This window comes from Rhamphochromis sp. 'chilingali', assembly GCF_963969265.1.
Source record: "Rhamphochromis sp. 'chilingali' genome assembly, chromosome: 4".
Taxonomy (NCBI): Eukaryota; Metazoa; Chordata; class Actinopteri; order Cichliformes; family Cichlidae; genus Rhamphochromis; species Rhamphochromis sp. 'chilingali'.
In genome coordinates, this window is record NC_137948.1 from 12,803,395 (window position 1) to 12,817,451 (window position 14,057).

The window sequence follows — 14,057 nt, forward strand, 5'->3', positions numbered from 1 at the left end:
CTTACCTAACAGAAAAATTATACATAATTATAATGGCAACCAAGAGAAGCTGCATCATAGAAAGGGATCAAGGGATTACAGATGACTCCATATAATAGTAAAGGGGGGGTCATAATACTGATGCTTTAATGCAAATGACAATAGCACCAATACATTCTGATACTATAATAGCATATTTCACTCCACAGACTAATAATGGCTTTGTATCATTCATTTATCCCAGTCAGTTATGACAGTGTCACAGTGTGCCAGTATACAGAAGACCAAAAATCAAATCCAGCTATCTTTACTCTTAGTTTTGTGGTTTTATTAATGAATAGTTTATGTGTAAAATGTCTATTCGAACAGTTACTGAGGCCTACAACCACATACAGACATACAACCACAGGGCTGAAGTAAACAGAACTTTTCCTAACAAAACTAATACAGTCCGTTTAAGTTTCCATAAAGCTCATGTTGCACGGTTCCCTGCCTAAATAAAGAGACAAAGAAACAAAAGTTGAGGCTTCTGCAGTCTATCTTAATAATAATAATACCATCCAGGTAGAGACATGAGAATTTCATATCTTCAGTACATAATATTGTTAAATGAATCCAATCGAGATGAGGCCCCAAAACAGTATCGAATGGCACTCATCTTCAAGCCCTCGGGCAGCACTGCATTAAACACAGATGTGTTTCTATAGAAAAACCTTGTAAAACTTTACAATGCAAAGAAAAAAAAGGTATAAACAAGATCCAGAAACACTACAGCATGTCTCAGTGAAAAAAGTCCTAGTGCTAATCTGGCTTGTCTGCAGTCCAGATCAGGCACCCACTGAAAATACTGAGTGAATTATAAAGCAAAAAATACAAAAAAGGCCATCATCTCTCATGGACCTTAAAACAATACAAATTAAAAATGTGAGAGCATCGTTGTTTTGGGTCTGCTCCAGATATGAAGTGGTGCAGACAGGATTCCAAGACTTTGTGGAAAGCCTGGCAACCCAGTCTGTGCTCCCATAACTGTTCAGTGTAGCTAAGGTCAGGTGCTGCAAGGAAAAGCCCACAAAAGTCAGCATTTAGACATCTTTGCTCTTCATGTAGTTCTTGTGTAACTTTGAGGTTTGTTTGCGCTCATTTGCTGTTGCTGCGTGATTCTGTTTCTGCAAAGTTTCCAATTGAAGAAGGAGAGCTCCTTCTTATTTAGCTGATTGGTATCAAAACAGCCGCAGACCTTAAAATTCACACCTCCAAGTTTAACTGCTCTATTATTAACCTCTACCCTTCATCATCTTCCATAACACTGATCTAATGCCACAAACCTTAAACTTGGATTCATCTCCACCACTTTTTCCCATAATGACTGTTGAAAGTATTTGACCTACCGGCATCCTCTGAAAAGTTTGCTGCAGACAAAATTTCATATAGTGATCTTCTGACACGCTAAGAAATATCTTCTTTCCCAATAATAAATAAACAGCAAATTTACAAGGCTCTAATGACTAGATCAAAGACATTTGACTTTAATCTAAAAACCACTTTAGTGGAAGAAATTCAACTCAAGGAAATATAACCTGTCGTACAAACACGTAACCAAGGTCAGTGTTGCCAATATGCTCACACTGCTAACCTAGAAATAGATACTTGAATCAGTAAATGATTTGAGTGACTTGGGGAAAAAAACCTATGAAATTCATGGAGGGATGAATCTAGTTGTTTGATTATTAGATTTATTTTTATTTCTAGTTATCCCCCTGAAACACTGATTCCTCACATGGGATATATATCATAAAAATGTTTTAAATGTATTAAATAATGTTGCCTTTATTGTGTTAAGCTGTAAATAATAACCCAATGTCTGCACACGAGGATGTCCTTTTGTAGTATGGAAAAATTAAGTAACAAAGTAATGACTTTCTATTTAAAGATGATGCTTGCTTTTTGATTAATCTGAAATACTTGGAAAAAATGTCAAATGCATCTTAAACAGGAGCTCAAGTCTCACAACGTCAAACACTGTCAAAACAGACACATCTGTCAGCAGTGAAGGATGTGACTGCTGACTTATGAATGCTTTGGCTTTACACTTTAATCTGCTTTGAAACTACTTCACAGAACTTAGAAACTTGAATCTTGCATCATACAAATGGGTGATGAAAGGGGAGAGAGAGAAGAAAGGAGCAAGCTGGAAAAAACAAGAGAGGAGTATAGATGAGGAGGAAGAAGAGAGAGGGGGAAGAGAACAGTAGGAGAGAATCGGGGGGGGGGGGGGGGGGGGGGCAGGGGACTACTTAGCAGACAGTGATGAAAAGGTTGACTCTGGAGTTGGAAGGGGGGAGTGTCATCAGAGATAAATAAGCTGTACAATGTCTCACAGGGTGAGCAGGTTGCTTGAACTCAGCAGGTCCTCCTTTCTTTATACTGGATGATGGACAGGCAGGACAGAATTGAACTCTGCTACCCTGAGCTTGCGAATCTGTCTTGCAGGGGCTTAACACGTCCTCAGCCTGAGGCTGTCCTCCTCTATACACTGTTCTTGTCTATCTCTGTGCTAACTGTAGCTCTGAATGTGCTGGTTATCATATCCATCTCTCATTTCAGGCAGCTCCACATGCCCACCAATGTCCTCCTGCTCTCTCTGGCCATCTCAGACCTCTTGGTCGGGCTGCTTGTGATGCCGGTGGAAGCAATGCGGTTTATAGAAACCTGCTGGCTGCTGGGAGATCTCATGTGTGCTTTTATTTACATTATCGGTTTCACTCTCACCTCAGCCTCTGTGGGCAACATGGTGCTCATATCAATTGATCGCTACGTAGCTATTTGTTATCCTCTGCAGTACCCCACTAAAATAACTCACAGCAGAGCGGAGCTGTCTGTGACTCTGTGCTGGGCCTGTTCGCTCCTCTACAACGGGATGATCTTAAAGGAGCATCTCAGGCAGCCAAACAGGCATAACACCTGTCACGGTCAGTGTTTGGTGGTGATTAACTATGTCTCTGGAGCAATCGACCTTGTCTTTACTTTCATCGGCCCTTGCTCAGTCATTATCATTCTGTACATGAGAGTATTTGTTGTAGCGGTGTCTCAGGCTCATGCCATGCGGTCTCATATTACAGCTGCTGCAGCTGGTACAGTAAAAATCACCGCAAAGAAATCAGAGAAAAAGGCAGCCAGGACTCTTGGCGTTGTGATATTTGTGTTTTTGATGAGTTTCTGTCCGTATTACTATCCCTCTCTTGCAGGGCAGGACATTTCAAACAGTGCTTCATCTTGGACTATTGTTTGCTGGATGCTGTACTTCAATTCTTGTCTGAATCCACTGATATATGCTTTTTTCTACCCGTGGTTTAGAAAAGCTATCTGGTTCATTGTCTCCCTGAAGATACTAGAGAAGGGCTCCTCTCAGGCAAATATACTTTAAAATAGCAAATTTATCCTGAACCAAATCAGTCTGTATGAGAGAATGAAACTGCTGATTATTATATGTGGCAGTAGCATAATGGTTTTTAATTATAGACTTATTCAATGAATCAAAGAACATCTGTCACAAAGTCTTATTTCATATGACCCACTGTCTCTAACAAGTATTGTATCCTGTCAGAACTGGAACATATAAGTCATGTATCAATGCATAATGGCAAAAAAGATTTACCCTCCTTACTGCATGAAATCAACAATAATAATTATAATGACTCAGAATCTTTCAGGCTTTTTACTACAGGACTTGTATTTATTCTGTTTAGATTTTTAAGTACTGTGCTCCTTATTACATTATTTTTATTCATTGAGCTTCCCTTTTTAACTTTCAAATTGCTGATTCATTTCTTTGTGTATTTTTTATATTTCTTGCCATATTGTTCACTGCCCCAAAATTTAAAGGAGCACTTAAAAAACACACAAGATCGTGATGAAACATTTAAATTAAAAATCATTACTGAAATGTATTATGTAATTTGTTGGGGACAAGATAAAGTAACAATGGTTATTGTTGTTTCTTACATCTTTCAGTTTAACAGTTTGTATGCTACAGACTTAAAAAGGGGGTTTAGGAAAGTTGATAAAGGTTTGAAAGAAAGACATCGCCTTAATTTCCTCTCAACCACTGAGCAGCCACTGATCAGTGAAAACTTTCTTATTGTGAACACAGTGAGACACATTTTAAGATGGATTTATGTCATTATCTTCAGCAAATCAGATACTCGTGTATGTTGTACAGCAAAACTAATTTTCAAATCTCCATCACATGTTAGTTAAAATGGGCTATTACTGTAAAATCTTTTATGTCTTAGAATGACATTATTCTCTTAACTTATCTTCTAGTGGAACAGAAAATGTGAATATATATCTAGACAGAAAAAAAATGTTCACAATGAGAAACTTGTTTTGTTTGAGGGGCGGGGGTAGATATTTGTAAAATGCAATACAAATACTACAGTATTGAAACAATCTTTTATTTTGTATGTATAAAAGCAAAAACAATAAAGACATTTATATTATATTAATAAACCATTAAGAAAGACTATTGATGAAGCCTTCATCTCCTGGATTGTGAATGAGGACGTTTCACTTCTGTAATAAAAAGAACAAAGAACATGAGTTTGTTATGTTGTTCTATTCACCTTCCATTTGAATATATGTTTAAATGAATTATAAAACGGCAATCACACATCTTTTTTGCACTCTGTGGTGGGGCGTGGTCTGCGGTGCCGTGCAGGGAGGCCAGACACACCTGCACGGCATCCTTAATCACGCCCGCCTAGTTAAAAACATAGGGACTCAGGGGTTTGGGGGTGTTGTGGTGAGATGTAAATAAAGATGGCTCCGAATGATACTCCGTGGTCCCGCCGTGCCTTATTCACGCCACACACTCATTTCTATTTTTATCATTCACAGTTCCAGTTGAAGCCGATCAAATGTGCACCAAAGTTTGGGAGTCTCTAACTACTGGAGGTCTAATGTGTCCAGAAACAGCATTTGAGAATAAACAACATATACCAGGGATTTCATGTGGCCAGAAGTCATCACAAGAAGGACAACGTGGCTCCGATTTGCCTTTGAAGTATCTGGCCACACATGGGTTGTGTATTTTTATGCCACATGTAGGATTCTCACAGATTTGGCACTGAAAAAACAAGAGAGACAAAAAATAATAATTCAGATCAAATACTGTAAGCAAACACATTACAGTAACTGGTCATTTTTTGGATACATTTAACACATATCAGGTTGGACTATCCTTTATCTTCAATGTTTCTCAATTAAAAACATTCCTCAAAGATTTTGGTCCATACTGGCCCCAGATGATTCACTTATGTGGGCTGCATCTTCATTATGCTAGTCTCTATTCTACTGGTTCTGGTGTGGTAGAGGCCACTTAAATACTGTGAACTCATTAGCACAGTAAAGAAACTGGTCTTATGCTCTTTGTGGTGTGTTATTCAGTCAAAAATGCCCATTAGCCAATTAAAACACTTGCCATTAAAGGAGGAATACAGGAATACAACATGAGTCAACAGGCTGTGGTGTTTAAGTGGTGCTCAGATTACACTAAGAGGCCTAAAGTGTACTCCATTACATCAGTCATGTGCCTACCACCAACAAGGCAGGGTGGAGCCATGCTTTTATGCTTTTAATCTCAAATTATGTTCCAATCATCTGAAACTCATCAGACCAGACAATGTTTTTCCAATCTTACATGGTTCTGGAGTACACTGGTTTTCTGCTGCTGTGGCCAACCTATCCTACATGTTTTGCAGTCAGAGATGCTCATATCTATAACGTGGTTATAATTACTGGGTGATTGTATTACTGTTTCTATCAGCTAGAACCATTCTGACATTATTCTTTGAGCTCTTTGAGCATCAACAAGACAACGTCAATTAGTTAGCACTCACACGATGGCTTTCTTCTTTCCCTGAGCATTCTCTATAAACTCTAAAAAATGTTTTATGTGAAAACCATTTCTGAAATATTCAAATAAACAATGCCACATTTAAAGAGACCTCAGTCCCCGTCCTTCTCCAGCTGACACTTGGGATTTCAGCACGTTTATATGAGTTTCTGCAATTTGGATGGCTGATTAGATATGCTTTATCAAGCAGTTGTGTCCAATACGGTAGGCGGTCAACATTACAGATGATATTTACTTCAATTCTCTCTCAAGATCAATTTTCTCAACAGCAAATGAATATAATATAAACAATAATTTGTAGTAATTGTAATATAAATTGTATATGCATGCTAGTCATCTTCATTGTTCGTTTTAAAAATAAAAATTTATATTTTTAAAGTTGAGGTAATATAACCACACCAACCTAATGTTTACAGTTTACAGTGATCATCAGTGCCTAAATTCAAGCGGGTACGAGGGTGATATTACTAAGTGTAAAAAGGGAAACATTTACCTGGAAAGCGATGTTACGACAGATGTGGCACACTTTGATATGGTCTTGATACATTGTGCGAATATAAGGCTCCATCTCTATGATACACCGGGTGGACAAGGTGTATTCGCCCCGTTTCTAGGGTAACAAATAGCACGCAAGTTAAAATGATACTAGCATACTGAAACACATACCCAAAATGTTATTATTATTATTATATTTTTGTTATCATTGAAACAAAGAAATCTTGTTTTGTAAGCTGTAAATGAGAAGGATTGTCTAAATAAACGTTATTTTATTTGTATAATAAAGCCTATAATAATAAACCATAATTAATGACATTTTACGCCTTATTAATAAAGGAAGCAGTATGGGAATGATAAACATAAATGGAGTAATTATATTTGACCTTAATAAGCTGTATGACCTCCTCCTGCTGCATTCCCATTTTAAATATGGTTAATAGGAAGGCAAGTACTTGAAGAAGTACTTCAAGTATCTTGGTGTCCACATCTCCTCAGACCTGACATGGGCTGCCCACATTCAGGTCCAGACCAAAAAGGCTAGGCAGCGCCTGTATCACCTACGACAACTGAGGAAGTTCAGGGTCTCTCCAAAGATCCTCAGGATTTTCTATACAGGCGCTGTGGAGAGCATCCTCACACAGAACATGACATCGTGGTTCGGGAACAGCTGTGTGAAGGACCAAAAAGCTCTCCAGAGAGTGATCCGTACAGCAGAACGCTGCTGCAGGATTGCTCTCCCCCCGCTTCAGGACACCTACACCAGGAGATGCCGGACTAGAGCAGCGCAGATACTGAAGGACCCGTCCCATCCTGGCAACAAACTGTTCCAACTTCTGCAATCTGGTAGAAGGTTCCGCATCTTCCGGGCAAGGACAGAGAGACTCAAGAGGAGCTTCTATCCCCAAGCCATCCGTGCCCTAAACACACACACCCGCCCTCTCACATCATCTATAATTGACTGAGACAGGACTCTCTTCCAGACACTCTAAACCAAGGCACAATGTACATTTCAATTCCTTTAATTTTAAATATGTTTATATTGTCTATCCTGTAAAATAGTCAGATGTCTATTCATATTAATGTACAGAATTCACCTGCTTGCTGCTACTACTGCACATTCACCCAGTGTATATACTATATGTCTGTATATATATATATATATATATATATATATATATATATATATATATATATATATATATATATATATATATATATATATATATATATATATATATATATATATATATATATAATATAATGTTCTTCCTCTACACCCCCCCCCCCAATTTTTGCACATGTCGAGGAGCGTGTCAGGCTACATTTCACTGTGTGTTATACTTGTATAACTATGCATGTGACAAATAAAGAACCTTGAACTTGAACTTGAACTGAAATCATTTTAATAATCCGTTCACAAAAAAGAGGAAGTAGTTTGTGGGAAATAAATAATCAGAATTGTGAAATCCTACTAGAGACGGTGTATTTTACCTCACTGAGCCATTTGTCGTGCACTAATCGGCTCAACAGGTGCTCCGTTTCGCTCTTCTTCATCTTTCTGGTGGTCATGGAGTCTGTGCTGTTCAGAATATCAGTAGAGGAAGCCTTGCCATTCTCAGAGCACACGATGAGGTCCAACTGAATGAGCACAATTCAAGTTGATCATAACATTAGTTTTACTACAAGCCACATTCACCCATTCACACACATTCATACCATTTCTTCTGTGTCTTTAACATGATATGTTTAGGAATTCCTGATGTAGCAAATATGATACAAAACTTCTTTAAACTTCTTTCTCAACACTCCATTTTCCAAAATTTTGAATTTTCATGGTTTGGGCTTTACAGGGTTAACGACTGCCAATTTAACACACACCAGAATTTGGGGTTCAATACTCTTGTCCAAGGAAACTAACATATGGACAGGAATCACAACCCCAGTCTTCTAAATGGTTGATGTTCTACCTCAAGAGCCACAGTCACACAAATCTGTGTGCAGTAATCTATTCATGACTTCCTACATGATCTTTTGAACAAAAAAATAATGTTGACCACTGTTTATGGATAATGTCACTGATTAGACTGTTACACTGAACTGCAACCTACAAGTTATTAGAGGTGGGAATCACCACACATCCCACGATACGATATTATCACAATACTTAATGCACGATTCGATATTATTGCAATTTTTTTTAAATATTTTGCGATATTCAGATTCTGTACATAAAGGTAAATTTTATCAATATTCATTTTATCTAATATCAAAGTCTCACACTCAGTCTTTCTCTCATTTCAGTCAGTTTTATTGTTGACAAACTGAACGATTTGTATTACAGTCTAGTCCAACTTAACTGAATGCAACCATCTGGTACAATTATAGCTATTCTGAACTATGCAATTTATGAAAACTATGCAGCCCCTTCAGCAACTGAAGAATTTGAAAGTAAATTAAAACAAAATATAATTTTACATTAAATAAAAAAGTTTTAAACTTAATTAAAATAAAACATGTCTTAAATTAAAATAAGTAAACTGTTATGTTTATTGCTGCCAAAAAAAAGTTAAACACATTTGGACAGTGAAGGAATGTCAGGATTCTTGCTCAGAAAAAGGATCAACATGCTCTGAAGTCAGAGCATGTTCCAGTCCACAAAAACTTTTTTTGTAACAAAATATCGATTTCTGCTGTCCCTGTATCGATACATTATTAGCAAACAAAATATCACGATACTACACAGTATCGATTTTTTCCCCCACCCCTACAAGTTATGTTGTTTCAGGGTTTTACATCAATATACCACCAGAGACTTAAAACCCCACCCCAACAAATACCAAAATTTATAGTGGAGGCATCTATAACATGTTGTTTTGCTGTGAATTTAACTCACTGTTTTCCTGAAGAGCTCAAGTTCATTGTCGGCATAATCTGACGACATCCTGGTGATGTCAGTTTCAGCCATGTTCACCTGGATGGGATTAAAGTTAAACTTTAATTAATAATGTATTTCCTTTAATATGATCCTTAAACATGTAAAGTCTTTGCAGCTTGGACACATACTAAACAACAGCCCGACAAGGCAGACCCAATACAAGCATTAAATCACTAACCAAGGCGTAGTACTGCAGACCGTTATTTTCAGACATCCCTTTCCTAATCTGCATGAACATTGGCTGCAGTCTTGAGTTGATAGTATCAATAAAATCTTCCAGCTTGTCGGGTGCATACTGTGCTGCAGAAAAAAAACAAAAACAACAATGTTTGTTAGTCTCCTACAAAAACAAAACAAAACAAGACACATTGTGGTTCTGGTGTCATAATGTGCACATTAAAGGTTGGTGATACAATCTCAAAATTGTATCACAGTATTTAAAGGGAAGTTGTGACAATATTTCTGATGATATAATGGACAATGGACAATATGAAATGGCACAGCCCTAGTGCATACACACACAAAAATATTTTATAATGTCTATATGTTTGGGGAGGGTTGGGCTGAAGGATTTTAATTGGAACATATATACCATCATCTTATTGTACTTCTATCCCAAAATTTGTATTTTACAACTTATTTAATAATTTATATAGCTGCACAGGGTCTGCAGACAGAAATTAGTTAGTAGCTAATTTTGGTACAAGGCGTCTTGTAACACTGCCTTCAAGTGTAATGAGGTTGCTTTTTTGTGTAACAGTAAATCAATAGTAACAGTCTCTTAGTGTAAGAAAATAAGAAATTATTTATTAATAATTAATAAGGGGGTGATACTACTTTTTGTTGCCCTACTTTACACTAGTCTCCAGATACACTATGAGGTGCATTTTGAATTTTCATTCAATTGTTGTTCACATGTATAGGAATTTACTTACTGTGGTGCGTTTCACAGCAGTATTGATAAAGAGCCTTTGCAGCTTGCTCATCGATTACTCCACTGACCATCATGGTCTGAAGAAACCTTCGATGGCTTTCTCCCATCTGTCGTGACATGTCTGTGGGTACAGACAGGTGGTCTTTATATATATAGTTAAATATCTGTAAATCAGACAAAAAAGATGATCATCCCACAACACTTTTGTGCTGGCTAAACGTAAATAATAAACAAATAGATAAATAAGAATGTGATGAAAAAGTGACACTTACTATTTCACTGACACAAAAAGAAGTTATAAAACATCTAAAAGGCACATGTAGACATCTATAAAAACAAACAAACAACAACAACAAAACATAGCAAACTAAATAAGACCAGCGTCCGATCCGACGTTCTGCCAAATTGTTATTCAAACCAAATTCACGGTACTTTCGTATTTCTGTTATAAAGTGTATAAAAAGTGAAATAAGCACTTTCTCTGAGGACTGTTAGCAGATGTTCTTTAACCCTCTGATGCATGAATTATGAAAGCCTTGGTCAAGATTTTTTTCTTAAGTGCTTTTATTCTTCTCAGGACATGAAAAAAAATGTTCAACTCTTTTTTCCCCAAAAATATGTTTTTTTATAAAGTTATAAACTTGTCCACTCCAGTGGACTACATGCACCTGAGCACTTAGCATGAAATACTGTGAATTTACTATAAAAATTAATTACCTTGTGTTCTATTGTAAATATACAAACACTTGTTTGCTTGTATCCTTTGAAAAACATCTCAGCAATTTTTTTGGAACTTTCAACTCATAAGGCCCCAATGTTTAGACGTAAATAACAAAACCAATCAACAGTCCTAGCTGTGAATCCTACACCTGAATATGGCAAACTATCTCCAACAAGAGCAACATTTTTGAGTCTACACAGTTCTATAACGATGCAGGACAGTATTACCAAGCCCTTAGTAGCATGCTGGAAGAAAACACAAACTGACATCTTAGTCTCTGCATCTCCAAACACTTCTGTGTTCATCACACCTAGGCTGTCCGTAGTTCCTATGTCTCTGTTCTGCTCTGGCAGCCACTCTCATCATCACTGGACTTATCACTGAACTCATCATCACTGCACTCATCAATGAAATCATCATCACTGGAGCTGGATGGAATTTCCTGGACTATTCTGTACGCTGCCTTATTCTTTGCTGCATTTGAAGTCTACAAAATATGATAAAATAATTATTATAGTAACTCAAACTACAGCTGATCTGCACAGAAATATACATTTTAAATGAGTAGCTTATAAATGTAACAATTATATGCTTACTTATAACCAAAACAGTCCCAAAAAACAGTGAGACAATTTATGACTTATGTTAAAAAAATATAGTGGGTAATGCATGATGTCCACTACAGTGGACACATGGTTAATCGTAGTTTTCTACATATTAGACATAACAATTTCTTATTCCAAACAGATAATATCCTTCCCTAGATGTTACTGCATATCATCATATTTTTTTTACCTGTTGGGCTCTTTTAGCATAGAAGGATTGACAGGATATGCCAGCAGTGGTCGGCAGGGGTGACAGTTTGCCTGCCATCTTTGATTCAGAGGAAATTTACTTGCAGTTGCACTAACTGAACACTGAATTGACCTCAATGGAGCATGGCAGCAGAGAGCACTCTAGAGGCTAATATGCAGTTCCACCATAGAAACCAATGCATTAAAGAGATATGTACGTTTTAGTAGCTGTCCACTCCAGTGACCACTATGCATCAGAGGGTTAAGTTAAAATGCTACAACTATTCCCTCCTGCAAACTCAACAATAGCATCATTTCTGAAACAGTTTCCTCGTCTTTGCCGAACGGCTAACTTACGCTAAAACTACTGATGCTAGCTTTTAGCATCAACTATATAAATATTGTAACTATGACTGAATCTTTTTAGAAAGGTTACGCTAGGTAACGTTACAGCCAGACATTTTGCCAACTTTAACTTAACTATCTGCTGTCTTTTGTCAATCAACGGTTATTGCTAATGGACCCGGTTATTTGCTTGTCCAGTTCTGCAGTTGCTCTAATGTTTAAAAACAAAAAATTTAATTCTTTCCAGTTTCATTTAAACATGTTTACCTACTCACCCCCTACCGCTCGCGCCTTCCGTCTTTTCCTCCGGGTTCTCTTCGTCTTTGTAGGTTTTTGTGGTGAATCACTGCCACCTGCTGCTGTGGAGGAACTACTGCGGGACGCCATCCCTGCCACCTCTGTTCATTCAAGCCTGCAGACCTGTTTTTTAGAGCTGTCACAATATCAGTGACCAAATTAACATTACTAAAATTATTCCCTTTACTTTTACAATAGCAATACATAACATGTTAAATGTTAAAAACCTCTAAGTTTGAAATATTATAAAAGTGGCAGCTCCACATAAAATTCTTAATGAATAGATTTAGTATATGGTACATACACATAAGAAAAGCCAGATACACAAAATAATTAATACAGAGACAAACCACATTCATTGAAAAGCAGGAGCTACTGCTAAATAAAGTAACAGCTAAATAAAAAGCAGACTATTAGTGTTTTAGCTCAGACTTACCTCCTCTGACTGGCACCTCTTTCCTAGTCTCTCCCTTTTCTTTCATTCATTTTTTTAATCTAATCGACGTGTTTTAACGTTACCAGGTTGCCATGTCGACAGAGAAATTGCATCTTTGACGTATGCACTTGGGTGCCATGGAAACTGCAGAGAGAACAGAGTCTGTGGTGGTAATCTGTTTACTGATGAAGATGATGTCCACAGCAGGCAAAAGCAACCCACAGGCCAGTGATACCAAACAAAGCAACAAAAAGATTCATGTTATATAAAAGAATGAATAAAAAGAAAAACTGTGTCTCGTTTCATACAGATAATAATGTAAGCAAATTTTCTAATGGTGAAAGTGCATATTGGTACTGAGCGTTAATGTTTTGCGTGTACAGTACTGCACGTCACCACAATATATACGGTAGCAGTGTTGTGCTTTATTTTAATGCCATGAAAAAATTACACCGTATAATCTTTAGTGTAAATTGAATTTTATAAAGTATAGAGTTATACAAGGCTGGCTCAGGTTACCCTGAATCCTTCTTTAGTCACACCACCATAGGATTAGGCTGCTGAGGGCTTCCTACAGAGCACTGAGTGTTTCTTCTTCACTCACCCTTCACTCTCTGAGCTTACACACCACTCTGGATTTAATCATTATTTATTATTACTTGGCTCTCTTCCAGAGTGTGTTTTTTTGTCCCGTCTTCCTCCCATCACCCGCAACTCGTCACGACAGATAGCTGCCTCTTCCTGAGCCTGGTTCTGCTAAAGGTGTCTTCCTGTTCATAACAAGTTTTTCCTTCCCAGTATTGCCAAGAGGCTGTTCACTTAGTGATAATTTGATTGTTGGGGATTTCTCTGTATGTTCATTGAACAAATTCCACATCATGGTCAGGCACCTTATTGACATCATGCAGCCCAAGGATACCCTGAGAACCTCTGGCTTTCAGGCAATGCTGGCATGTTAAAAAGAATGTGATCACAGAATTTATTCTAAATGCTTTATTACTCTAACAAATTAAATAAGAACATATAATACAAGGTGTCTCGAGTGTTTGATTACAATATAGCCTATTATTAACATTATTTAAATACAGTATCCAATGTCATTGAGTTTTACTGCAGCATTTAAACTAATATTCCTCAACATTATCCCACATCTTCTGAGGCTTTTCAGCAGAAATTTCAAGTTTGAGGTTTCAGGTGTCAGAAA

The 14,057-nt window shown here is 37.2% G+C and overlaps 2 protein-coding genes across 10 annotated transcripts; one reads left to right on the plus strand and one right to left on the minus strand.

The window, feature by feature from the left end:
- The first annotated feature begins 2,378 nt into the window (after positions 1 to 2,378).
- On the plus strand, positions 2,379 to 4,287 carry LOC308396362 (trace amine-associated receptor 8a-like). The gene has a single exon (XM_080881591.1). It carries the CDS (start codon positions 2,408 to 2,410, stop codon positions 3,401 to 3,403), a length of 996 nt encoding a protein of 331 aa, XP_080737717.1. The 5' UTR covers positions 2,379 to 2,407; the 3' UTR covers positions 3,404 to 4,287.
- A 132-nt stretch (positions 4,288 to 4,419) lies between these two features.
- Positions 4,420 to 12,551, minus strand: nsmce1 (NSE1 homolog, SMC5-SMC6 complex component). Of its 9 annotated transcripts, XM_080881595.1 has the most exons (9): positions 11,777 to 12,376; positions 10,533 to 10,587; positions 10,262 to 10,424; positions 9,505 to 9,626; positions 9,285 to 9,362; positions 7,883 to 8,029; positions 6,387 to 6,503; positions 4,978 to 5,104; positions 4,420 to 4,551 (listed from the first exon to the last, which is right to left on the minus strand). In XM_080881595.1, the coding sequence occupies exons 1-9, from the start codon at positions 11,794 to 11,796 to the stop codon at positions 4,517 to 4,519; spliced, it is 864 nt and encodes a 287-aa protein (XP_080737721.1). In that variant the 5' UTR covers positions 11,797 to 12,376; the 3' UTR covers positions 4,420 to 4,516. The 9 variants fall into 9 exon arrangements, with proteins under 9 accessions (XP_080737721.1, XP_080737722.1, XP_080737724.1 ...); XM_080881596.1 differs by lacking the exons at positions 10,533 to 10,587; positions 11,777 to 12,376 and adding an exon at positions 12,396 to 12,546 and having other exon boundaries at positions 10,262 to 10,381; XM_080881598.1 differs by lacking the exons at positions 4,420 to 4,551; positions 4,978 to 5,104; positions 6,387 to 6,503; positions 11,777 to 12,376 and adding exons at positions 6,512 to 7,308; positions 12,396 to 12,425.
- Positions 12,552 to 14,057: the final 1,506 nt, after the last annotated feature.